General features: G+C 42.5%; 1 protein-coding gene across 8 annotated transcripts in view; it reads left to right on the forward strand.

Moving 5' to 3' along the window:
* The window catches only part of TMEM241 (transmembrane protein 241), a 177,373-nt gene that overhangs the window by 106,304 nt on the left and 46,113 nt on the right, over positions 1-24,956 (forward strand). For 6 of the 8 annotated variants that reach the window (XR_012221268.1, XM_073550836.1, XM_073550835.1 and 3 more), the window contains 2 exons: positions 6,478-6,547; positions 8,000-8,093. Coding sequence is in view for 6 of the 8 variants with exons in the window: in XM_073550836.1 (XP_073406937.1) it covers positions 6,478-6,547; positions 8,000-8,093 (164 nt within the window). In the remaining 2 variants the exon portion in view is untranslated. Of the gene's footprint in view, positions 1-6,477; positions 6,548-7,999; positions 8,094-8,485; positions 9,672-16,784; positions 16,933-24,956 lie in introns of those variants that run through there. The other 2 variants (XR_012221269.1, XM_073550839.1) reach the window with 2 other exon arrangements.

The following is a 24,956-nucleotide window of genomic DNA, read 5'->3' on the forward strand; positions in this document are numbered from 1 at the left end:
TGCGTTTTTAGCTATTTTCTATAAGTCAGAAGACGTGAGGAAAAAAACGCATCAAAAACGCGCGTTTTTTCCGCAAAAAAGTGCAGGGAAAAAACGCAAAAAACATGCGGAATTCTGGGAAGGAGTCTAGTTTTGAAGCAGAAATTTTCTGCATACGTGGGCACATAGCCTAAACGTCAAGGGAATTAACTCCCCTAGAAAAGGGGAAGCTTGTTCTAGGGGAGCTTAAGTCCCAAAAGGCCATTATTGCCTTCCTTCAAGAGGCACATTTTTTAAAACCGGCTCTTTCAGGTTCGCCTTCAACTCCTTTCCCATGTCTTATTCTGCGTTTTCATTTAATAATAGAGGGGGAGTGGCCATCTTAGTTTCCTCAAGTTGTCCCCTACATGTGAACAGATTACACATTGATCCTAAGGGCAGATATGTCATTTTGGAGGCTTCCTTGAGAGGCAGGCCCATTATTCTATGTAGCTTATATGCCCCAAACAGGTCAGATCAAATTTCTGAGACAGGTATTTTCCTTGATTCAAAACCTTCTGCCAGCAGCTTTGCTGGTTGGTGGTGAATTTTTAATATGCCTTTCTTGGGACAATATGATAGACTCTCTATTAATGGTAAACCCCCACCACAAAATCTGATCAAACTTGGCGAGAGACTTCAGAAAATTACCATATTTTTTTAACTATAAGACGCACTTTCCCCCCAAAATTTGGGCGGAGAATAAGGAGGGTGCATCTTGAAGTCCGAACGCAGGCTTACCAGGGGGGTTGCGGCAGTGGTGTAGCAGCGGAATCGGCGGCAGAAGTATGGTGATGCTGAGGCTCGGTGTGGGCGGTGCGGAGTGCACCTAAGCAGGTCCCTTCCTCAGGATGCCGGAGGCAGAAATATGGTGATGCCGCTGCCCGGTGTCCACGGCGAGAAGAGCCGAATGCATCACTGGTTTCCCTTTGGCCATCTTCCTGAAGCCATGAGCGGCCGGAGGTGGCGCATGTGCAGATTGAGATCGCTGCGGCCTTCCACTTCAGGAAAATGTCCACCGGAGGCTTCGCGTGCGCAGATTGAGATCTCTGCGGCCATTTTCCTGCAGTCGGCTCTGCTTGCCGTGGACACCTGGCTGCGGTGTCGCCATATTTCTGCTGCTGGCATCCTGAGAAAAGGACCCTGCTCCATGCTCTGCCTCACTGCTGACACCGGTCCATCAGCATTGCACCCCTGGACTTCGGCATTGCCCTATTTCTGCCACCGCCGGCTTCCTGAGGAAGGGACAGTGCCTCCCCTGACCCCGCTCTACCACTGCCGGCCCTCAGGTAAGGCTAGTTTCACACTAGTGTTTTAAAATATTTAAAGAGAATCTGTCACCCCTTTTTTGAGATATCATATAATGATATCATTCAATTGTGTGTCACATAAGGATTCTCTTAGTACTTTTGCTTCCCCCTGACCCCGCACCTTTCATGCATAAATACCTTTTTTATATCGGTTCAGATGTATGTAAATTGCCACTGTCCGGTCCGCTGGGCGGGGCTTATTCACCTGCTCCCCCCCTCCCTGTCTTGCTCTACGCATTTCTTCTTGTGTAGAGCAAGACAGGGAGGGCGGGAGCAGGTGAACAAGCCCCGCCCATCCGTGTAGCATTTTACAGATACATTTCTGCTATAAACCTAGGAAGCTGTATTTGATAAATTCTATTTTTGTGTGTGTGGATGTATGAAAATGGAGTGTCAGATGGATGTAAAAAATGGACATGAACTGTATGAAAATTGGATGAAAATTAGAATGAACGTCCAAAGTTCTCCAAATGAAGCTGGATTATTTTTCATATGCTAGTCTGCAGCTGGCCTTAAATAGGTTGTCCACTACTTAATCATTGATGACCTATTCTTAGGATAGGTCATCAATGTCTGCTTGGTCGGGTGTCGATCAGCTGCTCATGGCGTTGGTGGTGGTGGACATCGGCATGAGCTGCCCCATTACGGATCTTCTCCATCTTTTCATTGACGTGAATAGGGGGCAGATGTGCAGTACTCTGCCATGGCCACTACTAGAAGATGGAGCAGCTCTGCAATTGAGCCGTTCTGGCTGCGGACATCGACAACAACTGATGAAGCACTTTAGTAGACATGCTGTTTATTAATGTGAGATCTCAACAGCAACACACACTTTATTAGCACCCTGCATTCTGCTAAAGTGGAAGAATTCTGTGTTCTGTTGTTTAAAAAAATAAATAACATTGTCCCCTGTAATGCCCAAATGTGTGCCAAACAGATATTCTTCTAGAAGTATACAATGTAGGGCCAACTCATCATTATCTGGGAGCACTGTTTGGTATTTTTCATGATGCTTTGTTTTTGTGATTTTTCACTAGAGTTTCATGATATGATGAAAGGGAACTTGAGTGTTATGTAACTTTCCTTATTAAGACAGAAAACCCACAGTTTAACAAAGAGGAAAAATGCTTCCTGCCTAAACTATCCCATGAAAGAAAGAGTATAGAAAACAAAATACTCTGTTAGCATATATTCAGCCTACACATACTCAAACAGCCGAGCCTTGTTCTCAGTTGGAAGAAGGGTCTTAATCTGCTGCCAGACACTTCCGATGGATGCCCGTGCTCCAAGAGGTGTATATACCTTTTGGGGACACTTTTATTTAAAAAATAAAAAAAAAAATATTGTACTTTGGACTGATTAGAAAATCCTTTTTGCAGTTGAGTTTCTTTAAATTTTGCATTGCTTGGCTTTTGTAAGCTTTGTTTCCTGCACATTGCTGGCTGCGCAAAGACTTTAAAATGTTTTCCATTGCAAGGAAAGTGGATCCCAAACACTCCTGTATACCTAAAATTGCAAACAGAGCAGGTACTCGCCCTTCTAGGGTCCACTGCTGGCTCCCTGCTGCTGGTCAGATCTCAGAGTTTTGGCTGCAGTGGTGATGTCACTTTGGCTGCAGCAGTGATGTGTACTGTCAATTAATTAGCTTATCGGCTTATGCAGTGTTTTTGGCTCATTGATTGTCTGCAGCAGTGATGTTTAGGCTGCTGACAAAACACCTAGACCCAAGCCACAGTGGAAGGTCAGATTAAACCCCGGAGAAAGGCAAGTGCCTGCTCTGTTTGTATAGTCGTGTTTCAGATCCAGTTTCCTTAAGGTGTAAAATCCCTTTGCCGGAGTTTGAGTTTGAGTATTATCAGTATTTTTGTGAGCTGATTTAGGCAAATCAGCTGTGGACTTTGGTCATAAATTACGGTACGACACTCTTGGAAAATAAAAATAAATTCTCCCATCAGAATAAGCTGAGTAATGAGATCTTGGGCACCTCATTCTACAGGATAACATGAATACCTCTAGAATAGGATGTTGCTCTCATTTTCTTCAGCTTCCATGTAGACTGCTTAGGAGGGTTGATCCTACTTACAATTTCCCTTTGAGTGTATAATACAGGTCATGGGCATCTGCAGTGGCCTACAACTAGAAATGTTATCATATTCTTTAGAAATGCATTTAACATAAAAACCTGATTCTAAAGGTAACCTGTCACTCCAAAAATTTTTTAGATCTTTTTAAAGTGGGTGGGTTCCGTGGGACTACTGCTGGGCGCATCATTGTGTGTGAACTCCTTTGTTAAGCCTCCGTTTTTCTTCCCAGCCTCCACCCTCCCTATCCGTTGTCTATATCCACGTGTTTTCTCTTTGTTCTTAATTTTGGCTTGTAATTTATGTGGAAAGTTATTTTTTGTTATTTATGGAGACCATCTTTCTTTTGTTTGATCATACAGTATGTGACATGTATGTGATTACTGCTATAAGCTCATATAATATGCTAGCTTGTTTTCTTATCGATAAAATCTGTTGAAATGTTCATAAAAATGACATAAAAAAATGAAAGTAGATCTAATCTACCAGCAGCATGCTGTACAATCTGAGAAGCTGACCTGGTTAATATATTCAGTACGTTTATCTTGTATTTATTCATTCACTTTCCTGCTCATTCTGGGTTTTGTAATCAAGTTTTGTCCTAATCAGTGATTGACAGATGCATACAAAAATGGCTGTCCATCTTTGATTGGGGAACGCAATTGACTACTATGAAGTGAATGTCCAACAGAAAAATATAGGTGCGGGGCCCTTATAAATGTTCAACCGAAAGACAGAACCCCTAAAAATGTATCTCTATTAAAAATTGACCTTTAAAATCAGGTACTCACAGCACCTAGATGCAAACAGACAAAAATATCAGTTGGGTCAAAATCATAAAGGAGGGGGGGGCAAAATGGAGACTGATTTGCCCTGCACTGCATTTATTGCCTCTTTGTTAGACAGTCCCTGCATGTGTGGCGGCTGTAGAACTCCTCGAGACATGCAGCGACGGGGACTCGGAACATATTCAAGCACACCGAAGACACCAAGTTAGCATCTGAGCATGTTCGATTATCACTAAAACCCACACATGAAAGTTCTCAGGCTGCTTTACTATTGACTGTACACTGGATTCATGTTAGCACGCACCTTTTGTTCTCCGAGCAATCATTTTTCATGATATCCCAAACACTTTAAAGGTGGCATCATCAGCAAAAATAAATTTTCCATAGTCCTCTGTAGTCCAATTCCTGTGGATTTGTTTTTTTTTTGCATAGTCTATCTGTTCTTGATGTTTTTCTTGGAGATAAGTTGCTTCTTTGCTACCTTCTTGACACCAGTCCAGCTAACTAAAGCTTTCATCTCACTTTGCATACATATGGTCAAACCCCTGCCTGCTGCCATTCTTGAGCAAGCTCTGCACTGATGTTAAGCCATTCCCATAGTTCAAGGGTGGTGAACCTCAGGCTGAGAGCTGTTGTGAAGGTCTATGCCGCAGCCCCGTTTCCTGTGAGGTCTATGCCGCAGCCCCATGTCTCCAGTGAGGTCTATGCCGCAGCCCCATGTCTCCTGTGAGGTCTGTGCCGCAGCCCCCATGTCTCCTGTGAGGTCTATGCCGCAGCCCCCATGTCTCGTGTGAGGTCTATGCCGCAGCCCCCATGTCTCCAGTGAGGTCTATGCCGCAGCCCCCATGTCTCGTGTGAGGTCTATGCCGCAGCCCCCATGTCTCGTGTGAGGTCTATGCCGCAGCCCCCATGTCTCGTGTGAGGTCTATGCCGCAGCCCCCATGTCTCGTGTGAGGTCTATGCCGCAGCCCCCATGTCTCGTGTGAGGTCTATGCCGCAGCCCCCATGTCTCGTGTGAGGTCTATGCCGCAGCCCCCATGTCTCGTGTGAGGTCTATGCCGCAGCCCCCATGTCTCGTGTGAGGTCTATGCCGCAGCCCCCATGTCTCGTGTGAGGTCTATGCCGCAGTCCCCATGTCTCGTGTGAGGTCTATGCCGCAGTCCCCATGTCTCGTGTGAGGTCTATGCCGCAGCCCCCATGTCTCGTGTGAGGTCTATGCCGCAGCCCCCATGTCTCGTGTGAGGTCTATGCCGCAGCCCCAATGTCTCGTGTGAGGTCTATGCCGCAGCCCCCATGTCTCGTGTGAGGTCTATGCCGCAGCCCCCATGTCTCGTGTGAGGTCTATGCCGCAGCCCCCATGTCTCGTGTGAGGTCTATGCCGCAGCCCCCATGTCTCGTGTGAGGTCTATGCCGCAGCCCCCATGTCTCGTGTGAGGTCTATGCCGCAGCCCCCATGTCTCGTGTGAGGTCTATGCCGCAGCCCCCATGTCTCGTGTGAGGTCTATGCCGCAGCCCCCATGTCTCGTGTGAGGTCTATGCCGCAGCCCCCATGTCTCGTGTGAGGTCTATGCCGCAGCCCCCATGTCTCGTGTGAGGTCTATGCCGCAGCCCCCATGTCTCGTGTGAGGTCTATGCCGCAGCCCCCATGTCTCGTGTGAGGTCTATGCCGCAGCCCCCATGTCTCGTGTGAGGTCTATGCCGCAGCCCCCATGTCTCGTGTGAGGTCTATGCCGCAGCCCCCATGTCTCGTGTGAGGTCTATGCTGCAGCCCCCATGTCTCGTGTGAGGTCTATGCCGCAGCCCCCATGTCTCGTGTGAGGTTTATGCCGCAGCCCCCTTGTCTCGTGTGAGGTTTATGCCGCAGCCCCCATGTCTCGTGTGAGGTCTATGCCGCAGCCCCCATGTCTCGTGTGAGGTTTCGGACAATATTTGTGTATGAGGGCCTTAACATTTGTTACGTGTTGGACTATTTTTATTTTTTTTTTTATTGAATATACCAGTCTAGATAAAAGTGGTAGTTAATAAATCTCGGACAAACTCCTTTACATATCACGCGTACCCGACTGCTCATTTATCAAATTAAGTAGTTAGGAAAATATTCCGATTTTGCTTCCAAAATGTCACACATTATTAGTTGGGACTATTGCATGCTGCAGTTCACACCTAATACTGGTGATCACTGCTTCATGAGTAAATGCCGTTTGTTTCATGCGGTCTTGCACATTTTATTAATTCACTGCTATCCAGGCTTGTTCATGCAGTCTCTTCTTGTACCCTTAGGTGACCTGATCAGTGCCTTGGAATTTCCATTCCTCTACTTTCATACTTTTCACAGTGGATGTTGTGCTAGGTAAGATTCCTTTTTTTTAATGTAACAGCAATTTATGATAAATCCGCATCTCTAGTAGTTTTCTAAAATTTGAAAGGCTTGTCAAAAGAATGTTCTTTGACTACAACATGTGAATGCATCCTTGTGATTAAAACATAGCTACATTTTCATCACTATGATTATGCAGGACTTTTGCAGTGTAAATGTTTTGTTTTTGTTTTTTTTTGCCAAATCACTCTTAGGCTATGTTCACGCGTTGCGTTTTTGCTGCGTTTTTATTTATGCAAACTTTAAGCTGCGTTTTACAGTACAATCAAAGTCTGTGAGATTTCAGAAATCTCATGTGCACAGATTGGTTTTATTTTCCTGACAGATTTGGAAAACTGCAGCACGTCATTTCTTTCAATGTTTTTTTTTCTGCATATTTTCAGCGTTATTTCACCCATAGGAAACAATGGGTAATTGCAAAAATGCAGCAAAAAAGGCAGGTATCAGTTTTTGCTGCGTTTTTTTGTGCAGAAACCTTAATGGCGTTACATCATGATTTTTTATTTTTTGTTATTTTTTTGGCCAGCAGCCTTCAGTTAAGCAGCGACCGCTGTAAAATCTTAGGACACTCGCTTCCACCCTGAAGATGGTAGCCTAGCAGCTGGAGAAGGCTCCTAGTTTAAAATAAGTGGCATTATATCAAGGATAGATAATTGAAAACGTACTGCATTTGTAGTCTAAATGTTGTCATTCATTCAGCTGTATCCTCCATAGTTCGCAATCAAACTTACGATTTTTCCACTTAAGAGATTATTCTGATCAGTTTGATCAGTGTGGTACGATCTGTGCGATACGAGTGTCATCCAATTTTCTCGTACTTGGAGAAATTTAAAAAAAAAAAAATCTCCATTTTGACAGTCTGTGAAAATCAGACCACACTGTGATGTCATCCGAGTGCAATCCTATCTTTTCATGGACCCACTGACTTGCAGTGTAGACCCTCGGATCAGGATCGGATAGATCTCCAAGATCTTCCGAGGACCTGTCCATGAAAATCACAGCTAGCCCTTGTATGCAAAAATTGGATGTCTAAATGAGCCCTGGGTTTGTGTGCTATGGGGTTCTAGATGTTCCCGTGCCTTTTTTTCTATTTTCATCCTTCCTATTGAGCTCTAATATTTTAATGACTATTTTCTGATATTCAGGGGAAATTCTATGTGTTTTTATATACATCAGTTATGTTACACTACTTTTGTGGAATAAATTGGAGTGAGTCTGTCGTGTCCTGCTAGGCTTCAGCACCTAAAAAAAAAAAAAAAAAAAGTTTACAGTGCACTGCTGACGTAAAACCATAAGAATTTGCTAATTTACGTGCTGCACAAAAAATTGTGAATTTTCTACACCAATTTTCTGAAGAAGAGGGCGTCTTGAATCGGCCCTTCATAGTTTTACCAAGATTAGTACAATTGTATTCTTTCCTTGCAGTGGAATTTTTGGGTTCCTGCTTATGTTGCTGTCAGTGAAGTTAAGGAGTAGCCTCTCTTCTGCACTTCATCTCTCATGGAGTTTCTTTGCTAAGGTAAGTCGCCTACTGAGGTGATTGTCATGATATCAATATACATTCTCAATTGTCTGGATCTCTGAAAACAAGGCTGTATACAGAATCTAATACATGAGACCTGGTGATGAACTCTGAATACAAGAATATGTATCCGACATTTCATGCTGAGGAGTGCAGCGTGCTGAAATTCAGTGCCAATGGTATGTCATTAGAGGGAGCGCCCCTGCCATAAAAAAAAAATTGCAAATAATGTTAACTAGCAAAACTTTGTCTTTTCTTCAATTACTCCACATAGTACCCCAATGTATATGTTGATACTTTCACCTTGTTGCATCTACCACTGAAGTCTATGAAAAAAGATCTGGTAAATAACCATTTGTTAGCAAGTTGAAATCTTATTTTTTTTTTAGTTGGACTAAAGAGTTGTCTGCAGAACTTCTTTCATCAACAGTTTGCCGCTGGATCCATTCTAATGTATTTCTGAACACACGTTTATTAAAACCTATACACTATTCAACGCTTGAACAACACACAGTCAGTTTGTTGGGCTCTCCATGCCTGTACTGTCAGACAGCCACGACACGTGCAGCTGCGGCACTGATCAGCCGGCACGATCCAGGAAGCCGGGAAGATCGTGAAGATCGGAACCCAAACAAATTTGCTCAACTCTACTACTGAGTCAACACTGTGTCCTCACCACTGTTTTTCTCATCACAGCAGCATTCTTAGCCTTCTTCGCTGCACTGCTGCTTCCCCCATTTACTTAAAGGGGTATTCCCATCTCCAAGATCCTATTCAATATGTAGTAAGTGTAATAATAATATTAGCCAATACCTCCAATTAGAAATGTAATATATTTATTCTCATTTTCTGTTTCTTCATGTGCAGGCATTGCAATAGCTCAGGTATCCATGATTACGACCACTATAAATTAGCTAATGGTCACAAGATGAGTGGTCATAACCATGGTGGATATCTAAGCTACTACGTTTCTAATTGGAGAGATTTACAGTATATAATATTATTTTTACACCTGCTACATATTGAGATAGGATCTTGGAGATGGGAATGCCCCTTTAAACGGAGCTGTGCTATACTTCCCTGCACCATGGGACGATGGCGCCATTTCTTTGTACAGTGAGGCCACAGTGATAAATCAGGGCTAAGCTCAGACCTCTGAGACCTTCACCAGTGCAAAGTGATGGCATATTATGGAATTACTGTCGCAGTGCCATGGTAGCCACAACAGGCAAGTGAAGTGACTATCATGGTACCGTCACACTTGAATGTATTTTTACAGGTAGGCCTGCAGCCTTGGTATCCACAATGCAAACATAAACATTACCAATGATTCATGGGATCCACCGATTACATTAGCCGTGGGATTAGACCTGTGTCGTGTATTTATGGGGTGCTGTTCATAGCTGCTCCTTTTATGGCTGCACATGTCCTATTTGATGAATGTATGTCTTGCCCCCCATTACTTTAGACCATGAGTTCAGTCAACCACTAAATATATATTGCATTAATGTAATGTGGTTGCTACAGCAGCACTGTTTGTTACTTCCAACAATAATTATACTGTGGAAATATTGAGACTTTCCTTTATAATTCTTTTAAGATGTTTTGATACTTGATATTACCAACATGCCATAGAGCGCTTTTACTGTATCAGATGTTACAGGCTCTGAGATCAGGTTTTCTCCTTGTGCATGAATTAATCTGTGTAATGTATATATTCGTGTATAAGGCGACCCCCCCCCCCCCCCCAAATTTAGCCACAAAAAATGGGAAAACTTATTGACTCATGTATAAGCCGAGGGTTAATGGTGGTCCAAGAAGATGCTCCATAGATAAAAAAAAAAAAAATCCCATATGCTGCTGCTCAAGGGTTAATGCTGGCCCAAGAAGATGCTCCATAAATACCCCCCATATGCTGCTGTACAAGGGTTGATGATGCTCCATAAATACCCCTCATAAGCTGCTGCACAAGGGTTAATGCTGCCCCATAAGATGCTCCATAAATACCCCCCCATATGCTGCTGCACAAAGGTTAATGCTGCCCCATAAGATGCTCCATACATACCCCCCATATGCTGCTGCACAAGGTTTAATGCTGCTCCATAAATACCCCCATATGTTGCTCCATAAGATGCTCCATAAATACCCCCCATATGCTGCTGCACAAGGGTTAATGCTGCCCCATAAGATGCTCCATAAATACCCCCATAATATGTTGCTGCACAAGGGTTAACGCTGCCCCATAAGATGCTCCATAAATACCCCTTATTTGCTGCTGCAATAAAAATAAATAAATTGCATACTCGCCTCTCCTTGCTGGGGGCCGAGTGCCAGTGTCCTGAGCCCCCGGCACTGGCGATATTTACTGGTCCCCGTTCCATCGCCATCCACCGCTGTGTCTTCCAGGTCTCTGCAGTGACGTTCAGCAGAAGGCGCTCACTGACTACGCCATCGCGCCCTCTGCTGAATGTCACTGCAGGAGGACCCGGAGACACAGCGGTGCACGGCAATGGAACGGGGACAGGTGAATATTGCTCTGCCCCCGTCATACTCACCCCCTCCTGGCGCACGGTCTTCTCTGCAGCCCCTGCTTCTCCCTCGGTCGTCGTCGTCCTGCGTTCAGCGGTCACATGGTACCGCTCATTAAGCTCATGAATATGCACATATTCATGAGTTTAATGAGTGGTACCACGTGACCGCTGAACACGGGAAGAAGATGACTGAGGGAGAAGCAGGGGCTGCAGAGACATGCCAGGAGGGGGTGAGTATGGTCTCTGACACCCCCGCTGCCCCTCCCCCGGTATATGACTCGCGTATAAGCTGAGAGGGGGACTTTCAGCCCCCCAAAAATGGGCTGAAAATCTCGTCTTATACGCGAGTATATACGGTATATTAATTTAGGTTTTGTTTTTTCAAAGCCACAATGTAAATCCTTAGCATGGGAAATTCCTATATAGTAGTAGTTATTCATCATATTATATAGCGTATAACTTTTTTTTTGTTTTTTTAATAGAGTTGCAGCCCGTTCCATTACCAGACTAAAATAATATTTTTTCACTAATCTGTAATGAGACTATTGGGGTTTCCAGACCATTGCTTGTTATATGTGGCAATTAATAAAAGGCTGTCATAACAATATTAGATAAATTATATCCATCTTGAGCAATTAGTTTATTAAAATTTTTGAGGGCATTGGAAGAGATGACCTGCAGAAATATATTGCAGAGAATAATATAATAACTGACAACCAGCACGGATTCATGAAAGATCGTGTCTATGAGGAGGTAAGAACAAATCTAGATGTTGGTAATGCGGCTGATTTGATTTATCTGGACTTTGCAAAGGCATTTGATACTCTACCACATAACAGCCTTATACTGAAGCTATAGAAGCAGCGACCAGGGGAAACTATATGCAGATGGGTAAGGAATTGGCTAAAAGACAAGAAACAGTCATCGTAAATTGCACATTTTCTAAATGGATTATAGTCATCAGTGGAAACGGCAGGGATCTGTGCTAGGACCGATTCTTTTTAATTTCTTTATTAATGACCTTGTGGATGGGTTTGAGAGTAAAGTGTCAGTCTTTGCTGATGACACCAAACTATGTAGGATACTAAAATCTGACCTTGACAGTATAATATTGCTTAGACGATCTGGATAAGATGCCTGAATGGACAAACACTTGACAAATGAGGTTTAATGTAGATAAATGTAGAGTAATGCACCTGGGATGGAGTAATCCTATAGCTGCATATACATTAAATGGGAGAATTCTCGGGACTACAGAACAGAAGAAGGACTTGGCTATTCTGGTTACAAGCAAGCTGAGCAGCAGTACTCAATGTCAAGCAGCAGCTGCAAAAGGTTTTAGGTTGTATAAAAAGAGACAATCCTGTGATCCCAACGTATTGGTTACTCATTTATAGATCACTTGTGGGGCCACATCTAAATTATGGGATCCAGTTTTGGGCTCCACATTTAAAAAAAAAAAAAAAAAAAAAGACAGTAATGAGTCAGTTCAAAAAGTGGACAACTAGATTATTACAAGGGAATGAAGGCCTCTCATATGATGAGAAGTTGGAAAAGTTGGGCTTGTTTAGCTTAAAAAAAAAAAAAAAAAAAAAAAAAATTGTGTGTGGGGGGTGGGTGATGAGCTGTGCTTGTTTGGCACCAGACATAGCGTTTACCTTGGTGGCAAAAAAAGTTTTAGTTTTGATTTCACCTGACCATAGCACCTTCCTCCATACATTTGCGGAATCTCCCTAAGCAAACTAAGATCGAGCCTAAGAGCCCCGTCACACACAGCGAGATCTCTGATTTTGTGACGCATCAACGATCTCGCCAGCGATATCGCTGTGTGTCGGGGATCAGCGACCGGCCCCCCTGCCAGGTATCGCTGATCGTGCAGGATTGTCCTCGGCCATTTTTTGATCGTTTGTCTCCCGCTGGCCAGCGCTCATCGCTGCATGTGGCAGCGAGAGACCAGCGATCAGCGACGCTGGTTTCCAACGTAAACATCGGGTAACTAAGAGCTGCGCAGCTCGTGGATACCCGCTGTTTACCCTAGATTCCAGAGCATCTAGGGTAAACAGCGGGTATCCAAGAGCCACACGGCTCTTAGATACCCGCTGTTTACATTGGAAACCAGCTTGCTCACTGGTCCTGATCGCTAGAGGGGCTGTCTAACGATGTCCCAGTGATCTCATCCATGTCGGATCGTTTGTGGGATCGCTGGGACATCGTTATGTGTAACGGGGCCTTTACAGTTTTGTTTGTGTAAGTAAAGGCTTTTTTTCTGCCCACTAAGGCTACTAACACATCATGCTCATGCATTTTTTTATGCGTTTTCTTGTTTTTTTGCGCATGGTTTTTGCAAAAAAAGCATGCTTTTTTTTGCGCTGACGCGCACATGACCATGCGCATGTCAGCGCTCCTATAGACTTTAATGGGTTTTTGGGTGAATTTTGTGTGCATGCGTTTTTTTTTTTTTTTTTTTAGACAGGTTGGACGCACCAAAAATGCAGCAGGATGCATTTTGTGCGCCCGGGCGCACACTACAAAAAAAAAAATGCATGCGTGTACAAACGCATGACAATGCGCACCCATGTTAAGTATAGGAAAAACCGCATGTGCATTTATGCGCAAAAACGCAAGTGTGAAACCAGCCTTAGGCTATGTGCACACACTGCGGATTGGTCTGCGGATTCTTATTTGCGGAACCGCAGGTAAAATGACCTGCGGTTTGATCTGCGGATTGGCCTGCGGTTTGCCACCTGGACAATGGAATAGGTGGCAAACCGCAGCAGAATCCGCAGAAAGAATTGACATGTCAATTCTTTCTGCGGATTCAAAACCGCAACTTTTCCGCAGTTAAAAATCCGCAGCATGTGCACAGCAGATTGTAAGTCACATAGACTTACATTGTACTGTACACTGTCTGCAGAACTGCTGCAGTTCTGCTGCGGCCAAAACCGCAGCGGAACCGCAGCAAAGACCGCAGCGTGTGCACATAGCCTTATTGTGATCGTATGGACAGATTCTCCAGTATCTGCTTGGGAACTCTGCAGCTCCTTCAGGGTTACCTTTGATCTCTGCCTCTCTGATTAATGCTCTACTTGCCCCGGTTGAGCGTTTCGGTGGGTGTCCATCTCTTGGCAGGCATGTTGTGGTACCATGTTTTTTCCATTTGATGATAATGGATTTGATGTTGCTTCAGGCGATCATCAGAGATTGGGATATTTATTTTTTATAACCCTACCCTGACTTGTACTTCTCAATAACTATGTCCCTGACTTGTTTGGAGTCTCCTTGATCCTCCTGGTGTTATTTGGTTAGTTGTGCCTCTCATTGTTGTTGCAGCCTCTGTGGCCTTTCAGAAAAGCTGTGTATATACTGACAGACCATGTGACACTTAGCTTGCACACAGGTAGACTTCCTTTAACTAACATGGGACTTATGAAGGTAATTGCTTGCACCAGAAATTTTTAGGGACTTAATAGCAAAAGGGGTGAATACATATGTACATGCCAATTTTTAGTTATTTTGTCCCATAAATTTAATTTATGCCTGTCTTTTTCTAACTTCACCACCTTATACTCTGATTGCAAAAATATTTAAACACAGGTTGTAATGTAACAAAATAGGTAAAATGCCAATGGGGTGAATACGTTCCAAGACACTGTACATACAGGGTGGTCCAAAAGTAGGTGGACAGAAAATAACATTTATTTTGATTTATATATAAAATTTATATTTACTAACACAAGCATAACACTGAAAATTAAATTTTATTCTGAACAATACTGTAATACAAAAAGCCCTTAAATTTTATCAAGGCAGGCTCTCAAACTGTTTTCCATCACAATTTGCACAGCTTTGAAGTCTGCCTCTTACGCTTCGACAAACATTTTTGCACAAGTCTCTTTGGGTATTACTTTCTTGAAATGCATCTCTTATGTAAATTTTCAAATCACTGACACTTTTTGGTTTTCGACTATAAACTTTTTCCTTGAGTTCTCCCCAAAAGAAAAAAATCCATTGGGGTCCAGTCTGATGAACGTGCCAGCCAATCCATTTATTAGGAAATGTTTCATCAAGATACTCATGGGCTACTCTTGAATAATGTGGAGGGGCCCCATCTTGTTGGAAATAAAGGTCATTTGAATTAGGCTGTTGCTGTAACTGAGAAACAACTTGATTCATTAGAATTTTGAGATGCTTATCTCCTGTGACTGTTTCATAAAAAAAAAAAAAAAAAAAAAAAAAGGTCCAAAAGCACCAAAACTTGAAATCTCCCCCTTAATAACTCTATTACACATACTGTCCACCTGCTTTTGGACCACCCTGTATTTATCCTTAGAGAAAAAAAAATCATTCAGTATACTTTTCTTACACAAAAGCCGAAGTTTTGGTTAAATAGTCAGTAAAAAATAACTTTTTGCTGTACATGTGAAAACTCCTATCTCTTTCCGTTGAGTTGATGTGACACATCCTATCTGTTGTACATCTTGACTTGTAGAAGTCGTGCAAGGAATGAAGTGTGTTAGGGAAATGTTATTGTGCGAGTTGAATACTTTAGTATGAATGATTCCTTATTCTTTCTTTTAAAAAAAAATTGTATTTGTTTAGAGATTGGAAATCCCCCAGAACCATGATTTTCCAGTCTCTAATTAGCATGCCTGTTCTTTCCATGACATCACTCCTAAAACAGTGTGACCCTATATGAAGGCTCGGGCTCTCTAGACTGCTCAGGATTCAGCTCTCTTTGCTATTTGCCAGTGACATTCTTGCATTTCTATTAAAATCCATTGACGCTTAAGGAAATAGGAAGTGGTTTTGTACACCAGAGTCGCACTTAAGTGCTTTTAATAGACAGTGTCTGTGAGGTGTATGTTACATGATTAACTTTTAATGATGCTTGTCACTTGCAGAGAGCTAACTCGGAAGGGGTTAAACTACTTGATAAACTGGAGCAGGCTACTTTGTAACAAAGCAGGCAAGTTTCTTGTACACTTTTCTTGGGAGCAATGACCTATCCAGATATTTCAGAGATGCGAAAGTATGAGAACAATTTGGCTTTGGATTTGCCTCGGGTATGTCTTTCCGCTCCCTTTGTTTTAATATAGACATGCAGACTCCTGTGGAGCCATGTGCTTCATTATATTACAGCATCAGAGTCGCGAAGAAGACGTACATATGTGTAATGCAGATTTACTATGTGTTAATAGATGCTGTAGGAAGTCGTATCCCACTGGCGTTGTTGGGTCTTTGGTGTTGTTAGTCAGGGAAGTTCTCATTTTGGATATTTTTGCTCCATGTTGATAGCGTGGTTCACGTATTGTTCATTTGCACAATATATTGTACTGCCTGCAAAGTAGAAATGTGCATCCTGTTTTGTTTTTGTGTTGGGAAGTTTTTATTGCCGCCTGATTTTCCCTATTTTTTATTGTTATGTAGATCTTTCATTTTAAAGAATTATTCTAAGCTATTTAAAAGGAGCCTTCCAGCCATTACCTACATTTATTACCTATGGATACTGTAGGTAATGTCTTTAAAGTGAGTATATGAAAGCTGAGACTTCCATAATTCCCAGTTCGCTCTTTTCCAGCCACTCTGCAGTGAGGTGGGAATGTATAGGGCCCAGTATGTGAAATGCTCCATTCAACTTTATGGGAGCTACCGAAACTGCCAAGATGGGCATGCTTTCCAAGTAGTAATGATCGCCAGTGCTCGGTCCCCGAGTCTGCCTACGCTTCACAGAGTATCGTGGGTGCTCGAGGGACCTGTTGGAGTCCTTGCTGCCACATGTCATTACAACTTGGAAATCCTGCATTTTTCTGGATGGAAATGGAAAGTCAATAATTTACTTTAGTTTTTCCTCAGTTCAAAGTAATGTTGGATACTGCAAAGATACAATGGTTGTAGTGGGAATGGTCTTTATGTCTATGGCCATTTTATTACATAGTCATGCTATAATACACTTCTGTCATTTCAGTAATTGGGTTTTATTTGCAATGACTGTTTAGTTTAGAGGACTGATTAATATGCATGAAGTCAGACCAATCCCCCATTGTGATTCAATGTGGTGTGATACATCTAGTTATATGTAGTAGTTTCTATTATCACACTCATGGTATATAACTTGTAATATAGCTCAGAATTACATTTAATATTCTGCTGTTCGCAGAGCTAAAATCTCCCAGCATTCCATGGTGACTCAGGATTGTTAGTTTGCTTTGGATGTTTGAATTCTGGAAGATGGAATCTTCATCGATCAATTTTGATAGAAAAAAACTACCTGCATCTGCAACACGGTGACTGTTTTTGAATAGCAGGTATGCTCATTATTCACCAGTTCTGCTTCCAGAGTCTATAAATTGGGCCGTCCTATACGTACAGTAACTAGAATTCAGTAACAAGCTTAGTAAGCTAAACTCAATAAAACATTTCCCTCAGTTTGCTTTATAAATAAGCTAGCTGAATAGCCGGCGCTGCCCGGGCATTGAAACTAACTATGGTTAGTTATAACAAATTATTAATACAGTGCCTTGCAAAAGTATTCGGCCCACTGGAACTTTTCAAAATTTTCCCACATATCATGCTTCAAACATAAAGATCCAAAATGTAAATCTTTGGTGCAGTATCAACAAGTGGAACACAATTGTGAAGTTGAACAAAATTTATTGGTTATTTTAAATTTTTGTGGAAAGTCAAAAACTGAAAAGTGGGGCGTGCAATATTATTCGGTCCCTTTACTTTCAGTGCAGCAAACTCACTCCAGAAGTTCATTGTGGATCTCTGAATGATCCAATGTACTCCAAAATGACTAATGATGATAAATATAATCCATATAAATGCACCTGCTCTGTGATAGTCTCAGGGTTCTGTCTGAAGCAGAGAGAGCATCATGAAGACCAAGGAACACAACAGGCAGGTCCGTGATACTGTTGTGGAGAAGTTTAAAGCCAGATTTGGATACAAAATGATTTCCAAACTTTAAACATCCCAAGGAGCACTGTGCAAGCGATCTTATTGAAATGGAAGGAGTATCATACCACTGCAATTCTACCAAGACCCGGTCGTCCCTCTAAACTTTCATCTCGAACAAGGAGAAGACTGATCACAGATGCAACCAAGAGGCACATGATCACTCTGGATGAACTGCAGAGATCTACATCTGAGGTGGGACAGTCTCTCCATAGGACAACAATCGGTCGTACACTGCACAAATCTTGCCATTTTGGAATAGTGGCAAGAAGAAAGCCATTTCTCAAAGAAATCCATAAAATGTGTTCTTTAAAGTTTGCAACAAGCCACCTGGGAGACACACCAAACATGTGGAAGAAGGTGCTCTGGTCAGATGAAACCAAATCGAACTGTTTGGCGCAAAGGCAACACAGCTCATCACTATGAACACACCATCCCCACTGTCAAACATGGCGGTGGCAGAATCATGGTTTGGGCCTGCTTTTCTTCAGCAGGGACAGGGAAGATGGTTAAAATTGATGGGAAGATGGATGGAGCCAAATACAGGACCATTCTTGAAGAAAACCTATTGGAGTCTGCAAAAGACCTGAGACTGGGATGGAGATTTGTCTCCCAACAAGACAATGATCCCAAACATAAAGCAAAATCTACAATGGAATAGTTCACAAATAAACATATTCAAGTGATAGAATGGCCAAGTCAAAGTCCAGACCTGAATCAAATTGAGAATCTATGGAAAGAGCTGAAAACTGCTGTTCACAAACGATCTCCATCCAACCTCACTGAGCTCGAGCTGTTTGCCAAGGAAGAATGGGCTAGAATTTCAGTCTCTTGATGTACAAAATTGATAGAGAAATACCCCAAGCGACTTGCAGCAAAAGGTGGCGCAACAAAGTATTAAGTTAAAGGGGCCGAATAATATTGCACGCCCCACTTTTCAGTTTTTGACTTTCCACAAAAATTTAAAATAACCAATAAATTTTGTTCAACTTCACAATTGTGTTCCACTTGTTGTTGACTCTTCACCAAAAAATTACATTTGGTGTCTTTTGTTTGAAGCATGATATGTGGGAAAAGGTTAAAAAGTTCCAGGGGGCCGAATACTTTCGCAAGGCACTGTGTGAATGTGTGTGTATGTATGTATGTATGTATGTATGTATGTATGTATGTGTGTATGTATGTGTGTGTGTCTATGTATGTATGTATGTGTATATCTCTGTGTGTACAGGCCCACCCACACCGCATAGCCACATTCACTATAATATCCCACGTCATCCCGTCTGCCAGAGCCACTGGACAATTACCACTAATATCCCACATCATCCTGTCACAGCCGCTGGACTACTACCCCTAATATTCCACATCATCCCGTCAGCCAGGGCCACCGGACTACTACCCCTAATATTCCACATCATCCCGTCAGCCAGGGCCACCGGACTACTACCCCTAATATCCCACATCATCCCGTCAGCCAGGGCCACCGGACTACTACCCCTAATATTCCACATCATCCCGTCAGCCAGGGCCACCGGACTACTACCCCTAATATCCCACATCATCCCGTCAGCCAGAGCCACTGGACAATTACCACTAATATTCCACATCATCCCATCAAAGCCACCGGACTACTACCCTTAATATCCCACATCATCCCGTCAGTCATAGCCACCGGACTACCACTAATATTCCACATCATCCCATCACAGCCAACGGACTACTACCCCTAATATCCCACATCATCCCGTCAGAGCCACCGGACTATTACCCCTAATATTCCACATCATCCAATGAGCCAAAGCCATCGGACTACTACCCCTAATATCCAACATCATCCCTTCAGCCAGAACCACCGGACCACTACCACTAATATCCCACATCATCCCGTCAGTCGCCGGACTACTACCCCTAATATCCCACATCATCCCGTCAGCCAGAGCCACCGGACTACTACCCCTAATATTCCACATCATCCAGTGAGCCAAAGCCATCGGACTACTACCCCTAATATCCAACATCATCCCGTCAGCCAGAACCACCGGACCACTATCACTAATATCCCACATCATCCCGTCAGTCGCCGGACTACTACCCCTAATATCCCACATCATCCCGTCAGCAAGAGGCACCGGACTACTACTAATATCCCACATCATCCCGTCAGTCGCCGGACTACTACCCCTAATATCCCACATCATCCCGTCAGCCAGATCCACCGGACTATTACACCTAATATCCCACATCCTAACTTCCATACCGGGTATCCATTTAAGAGGGAAGATGTGCCTAAATGATGGAGGGTGTGTGATGGGGATATGGGCAGGGAGGGGGGATTCATTTCTGTCATGTGCTCTTTGCTCCTTTCTAGGAGCAGACAATGGCTAGGAGCGTATGTTCCCGGGGATATTAGATCTCTCCCACCATGGCAGTGTCTGCTGAGGTGTTGTCATGGAGTGAGAAAACTGTTGCTCATAGCAACAAATCACAGCTCAGCTTCTTTTAAACAGCCCTGGTGAAATGAAAGATGCTTCGAGATTGGTTGGCGATATACACACACACACACACACATTCATATGGGATATATACACATACATATATATACATACTGTCCTACTGGGCTGGTGCTGCTCCTCCACTCTGAGCCCATTGTTTATGCCATGAGACTAGCTGAGGACACAGGGCTAGGTACGGAGGAGAGGTGCTAGTCTGGGAGGTAAATACTTTTTTTTTTTTTTTAATATTTATACAGTGTACTGGGGCAATTCAAAAAGGGATTGTCTATTAATGAATAACCTGAATAATGCCTTTAATAAAAAATAATAATAAATCTTGGAAAATTGTTATCTGGCTTAAATTAAGACTTTCCTAAATAGAGATCATATCTAAATGACTAAAGGGGTTGGCTCCTGAAGACAAGCCCTGTACATAAGCCTTATTAGATGATAAGCTCATACTTGTTGATCTTTGTACTAGTATATTATATTAACTCTTTCTGATTTTAATATCTGCCTACAGAGTTTGCATGTTTTTTGTGACTAGGGGGAAAAAACGCTAATTTGTCAGTAAGACAAACCTTACCTCTCCTGCCTGCAGACAGCATAAATGGGCATGCAGGTCCTTGAAATGTAAATCCTTCAACATCTTTTGCAGCATTCCTGAGTAATTAGTGTCTCATTTGCATATGAGTGACAATGCTTTGGGTGTGACTGAGCACTTCCCCAGGCCTCTGCCTCACAATGTCCTTTCCCTGCCTAGCACTAGTCTCCTTAACTCGGTGTCTGTGTGGCATCAAGCAAAAAGGAAAGGAAAGGAAAAAAACCATGAGCTATCAATCAAGCTAAAGCGCTGGAGGCAGGCGCTCCTTAAGTGCTTTGTCCCACAAAGAGCACTTTGTTGTTTTCACTCATATTCAAATGAGGCATTTAGTGCTCTGGGTGTGACATGGCACTTACAGAACTACTGCTCCCAGAGCTTATTTCCTACCCCAGCACCAGCCTCTCTACCTTGATTGATGGCTCATGGTCTCATTTCCTTGCTTAGTGTCTGACACCACACCACCAGTGAGCTATCAATCTAGCTAAGGAGGCTAGTGGTGATATAGAAATGACCTTGAAAGGCAGACACTTAGGAAGTGCTCTGTCACGCCCAGAGTACTGAGCATCTCACTTGCATATGAATGAAAATGCTAATAATCAGGAATGCAGCAACAGATGGAAGATATAGAGGTGACAATGGATTTATAATTCAATGACGTGCGTGCATTTTGGGAGTGGAGGTTTCATCTTGTTGACAGATTGCCCTCATCTCCTATTGCTTGGTTAATCCAGTATGGGGGTACTGTATCCTGTACTGGATACTATATCAGCAGGTCACTGAATGGATCATGGTCTTTCTGTTCCGCCCAGGTTTAGGCTGACCTAGAGACCAGACCCATCGTCTGCTGTGTTTTCAGCTTTTGTTGGGATACAGGAAATAAGCATTTGTTTTTGCATTTCCAGTCATTTCTATTTCTAGCTGAGTCAGATGAAGCAGATTTGTGTTTGTATTGTGCGGGTAGTGCTAGTTAGTCATAGGAAGGGGAAGTGTGGATGCGATCTAGTCGTGGTGCTGCCGCGTGCTCCTTGCCTGGCTGCTCTCTAATGGTGCCCTTCACTTTCTTTCTGAATTATTCTGGGTGGAGTTGTTATTTAAGAGTAACATGTAATTTTTTTTTCAGAAGCAGAAAGTCTGCACTCTGTGGGATGGCTAGTTGGGACTAGATAATTAACCCTTGCATTGCTTCTTGTGGTGGATTGTCAGGACTTGTACATTTTGCAGTATACGTAGTATTCAGTTCACATTTGCATTTAGGTTATATGTTCTGTTTAGAGGTATAGACATACAGAATTCATGTGCAAAACTGATGTATTGCAATAATGATGTTAACGGAAACAGAGGCCACTCCATTGATCAGTATGGTGTCCGTCTGGGTTCCCTGTTCTGTGAATGGAAGAAAAAAAGTTCTGCATGCTACATTTTTTTCTTAAGTTTTAAAAACTGACAAAAAATGGAACCCAGTCGTACACCATAGAAATCAATGGAGTGTATTATTTTCCGTTTACAGCAGTTAGGCAATGCATGTGTCTTTAACATGAATCCTATTTGTACTTCTGCAAGACATGGACTAAGAGAATGGTCAGAGAGAAATGTGAACATAGCCTAAAGGAAATCTGAAAATCATATCGCTTACCCTATTATTTTGTATCGAGCTACAGTTGTGTGCTGATGGGGCTTTTAGCCACTATATGAAAAAAAAGTATATATCCTTTTACTAACAGACACTGGTACAAGAAAAGCAGAAAACTACATTGAGCTTGTTCACACGTTGTGTTTTTTTTTCTTTAATCCCCTACATTTTTCACAAAAAACAGCATTTTACTGTACAAGCAAAGTGAATGAAATCTCATGTACGTGCTTCTTATGTTCTTCCTTTCATATTTGAATCTGTTTCAAATCTGCAGTATGTGAATTCTTTCAGCGATTTTGCCTCTTTGTTCACCCATTCAAATGATTGGGGAAAGAATGCATATAAAAGCGCCTATTTTATACAGTATTTTTCCTGCCACTAGACACCTTTGTAGTGCAGAAATGTCTGCTGCAAATACTTATTGTGCACTACCCTTAAGAAGGTCTTCCTGTCTGATTGGTTGTGTATCATAGTACTAAACTGGCAAACTAATGCTAAATAAAGGCCCAAACATACCATACATTAAAAAGCATACAAGTTTGACAAACCTTTTTAGATACTTTGCCAGCAGCATCTTCTTCAGATATGGAAACACCTATTGCATACATATTGCAAACGACCAGTATGCCAAGTGATACATAGAAGGGGTATTCTCTTGATATGAAATTGCTATGGTTAGCATGAAAATAAGCAAGTTTAGAATCAACCTGCTTTTTCTGTCTGCTGTCATTCTCATGCTATTAGAGCTTTTATCTTGCATACTGTACAGCTTTTTGCCAAGGAGATCAAACACCAGAGCCTGACCCAGTGTTCACAGTAGTTACATTGCAGGAGACTAATTTGTTTCCCGTGATCCAAGGACTTAGTTAGGTCCATATATATTTGGACAGAGACAACATTTTTCTAATTTTGGTTCTAGACATTACCACAATGAATTTTAAACAAAACAATTCAGATGCAGTTGAAGTTCAGACTTTCAGCTTTCATTTGAGGGTATCCACATTAAAATTGGATGAAGGGTTTAGGAGTTTCAGCTCCTTAACATGTGCCACCCTGTTTTTAAAGGGACCAAAAGTAATTGAACAGATTAAATAATTGTAAATAAAATTTTAATTTCTAGTACTTGGTTGAAAACCCTTTGTTGGCAATGACTGCCTGAAGTCTTGAACTCATGGACCTCACCAGACGCTGTGTTTCCTCCTTTTTGATGCTCTGCCAGGCCTTCACTGCGGTGGTTTTCAGTTGCTGTTTGTTTGTGGGCCATTCGGTCTGAACTTTAGTTTTTAACAAGTGAAATGCATGCTCAATTGGGTTGAGATCAGGTGACTGACTTGGCCATTCAAGAATATTCCACTGCTTTGCTTCAATAAACTCCTGGGTTGCTTTGGCTTTATGTTTTGGGTCATTGTCCATCTGTAGTATGAAACGACGACCCATCAGTTTGGCTGCATTTGGCTGGATCTGAGCACACAGTATGGCTCTGAATACCTCAGAATTCATTCAGCTGCTTCTGTCCTGTCACATCAATAAACGCTATTGACCCAGTGCCACTGGCAGCCATGCATGCCCAAGCCATCACACTGCCTCCGCCGTGTTTTATAGATGATGTGGTATGCTTTGGATCATGACCTGTACCACGCCTTCGCTATACTTTTCTCTTTCCATCATTCTGGTAGAGGTTGATCTTGGTTTCATCTGTCCAAAGAATGTTCTTCCAGAACTGTGCTAGCTTTTTTAGATTTTTTTTTTGCAAAGTCCAGTCTAGCCTTTTTATTCTTGATGCTTATGAGTGGCTTGCATCGTGCAGTGAACCCTCTGTATTTACTTTCATGCAGTCTTCTCTTTATGGTAGATTTGGATATTGATACGCCTACCTCCTGGAGAGTGTTGCTCACTTGGTTGGCTGTTGTGAAGGGGTTTCTCTTCACCATGGAGATTATTTTGCGATCATCCACCACTGTTGTCTTCCGTGGGTGCCCAGGTCTTTTTGCATTGATGAGTTCTCTAGTGCTTTCTTTCTCAGCATGTACCAAACTGTAGATTTTGCCACTCCTAATGTTGTAGCAATTTCTCGGATGGGTTTTTTCTGTTTTTGCAGCTTAAGGATGAAACATGGAGAGTTCCTTTGACCGCATGTTTCCTTTACAGCAAAACCTTCCAAATGCAAGCACCACACCTCAAATCAACTCCAGGCCTTTTATCTGCTTGAGAATGACATAAGGAAGGGATTGCCCACACCTGTCCATGAAATAGCCTTGGAGTGAATTGTCCAATTACTTTTGGTCCCTTTAAAAACAGGGTGGCATATGTTAAGGAGCTGAAACTCCTAAACCCTTCATCCAATTTTAATGTGGATACCCTCAAATGAAAGCTTCAAGTCTGAGCTTCAACTGCATCTGAATTGTTTTGTTTAAAATTCATTGTGGTAATGTCTAGAACCAAAATTAGAAAAATGTTGTCTCTGTCCAAATATATATGGACCTAAGTGTATTTCCTGCCCATTGATGCATATACAGCAGTTAGGTGCTCACCTACCCCTCCCTCACAGCTGATGACCAAGCTGCGATCAGTCCTGCAAAATAAAATTTCTCCCTTTACTCCGTCCCTGACCCTCAGAGTTCTCCATATCACTACTCAATTGAGCTGATG

The sequence above is a fragment of the Dendrobates tinctorius genome, unplaced genomic scaffold (genome assembly GCF_039654945.1).
Source record: "Dendrobates tinctorius isolate UK_male_01 unplaced genomic scaffold, ASM3965494v1 ptg000171l, whole genome shotgun sequence".
NCBI classification, from domain to species: Eukaryota; Metazoa; Chordata; class Amphibia; order Anura; family Dendrobatidae; genus Dendrobates; species Dendrobates tinctorius.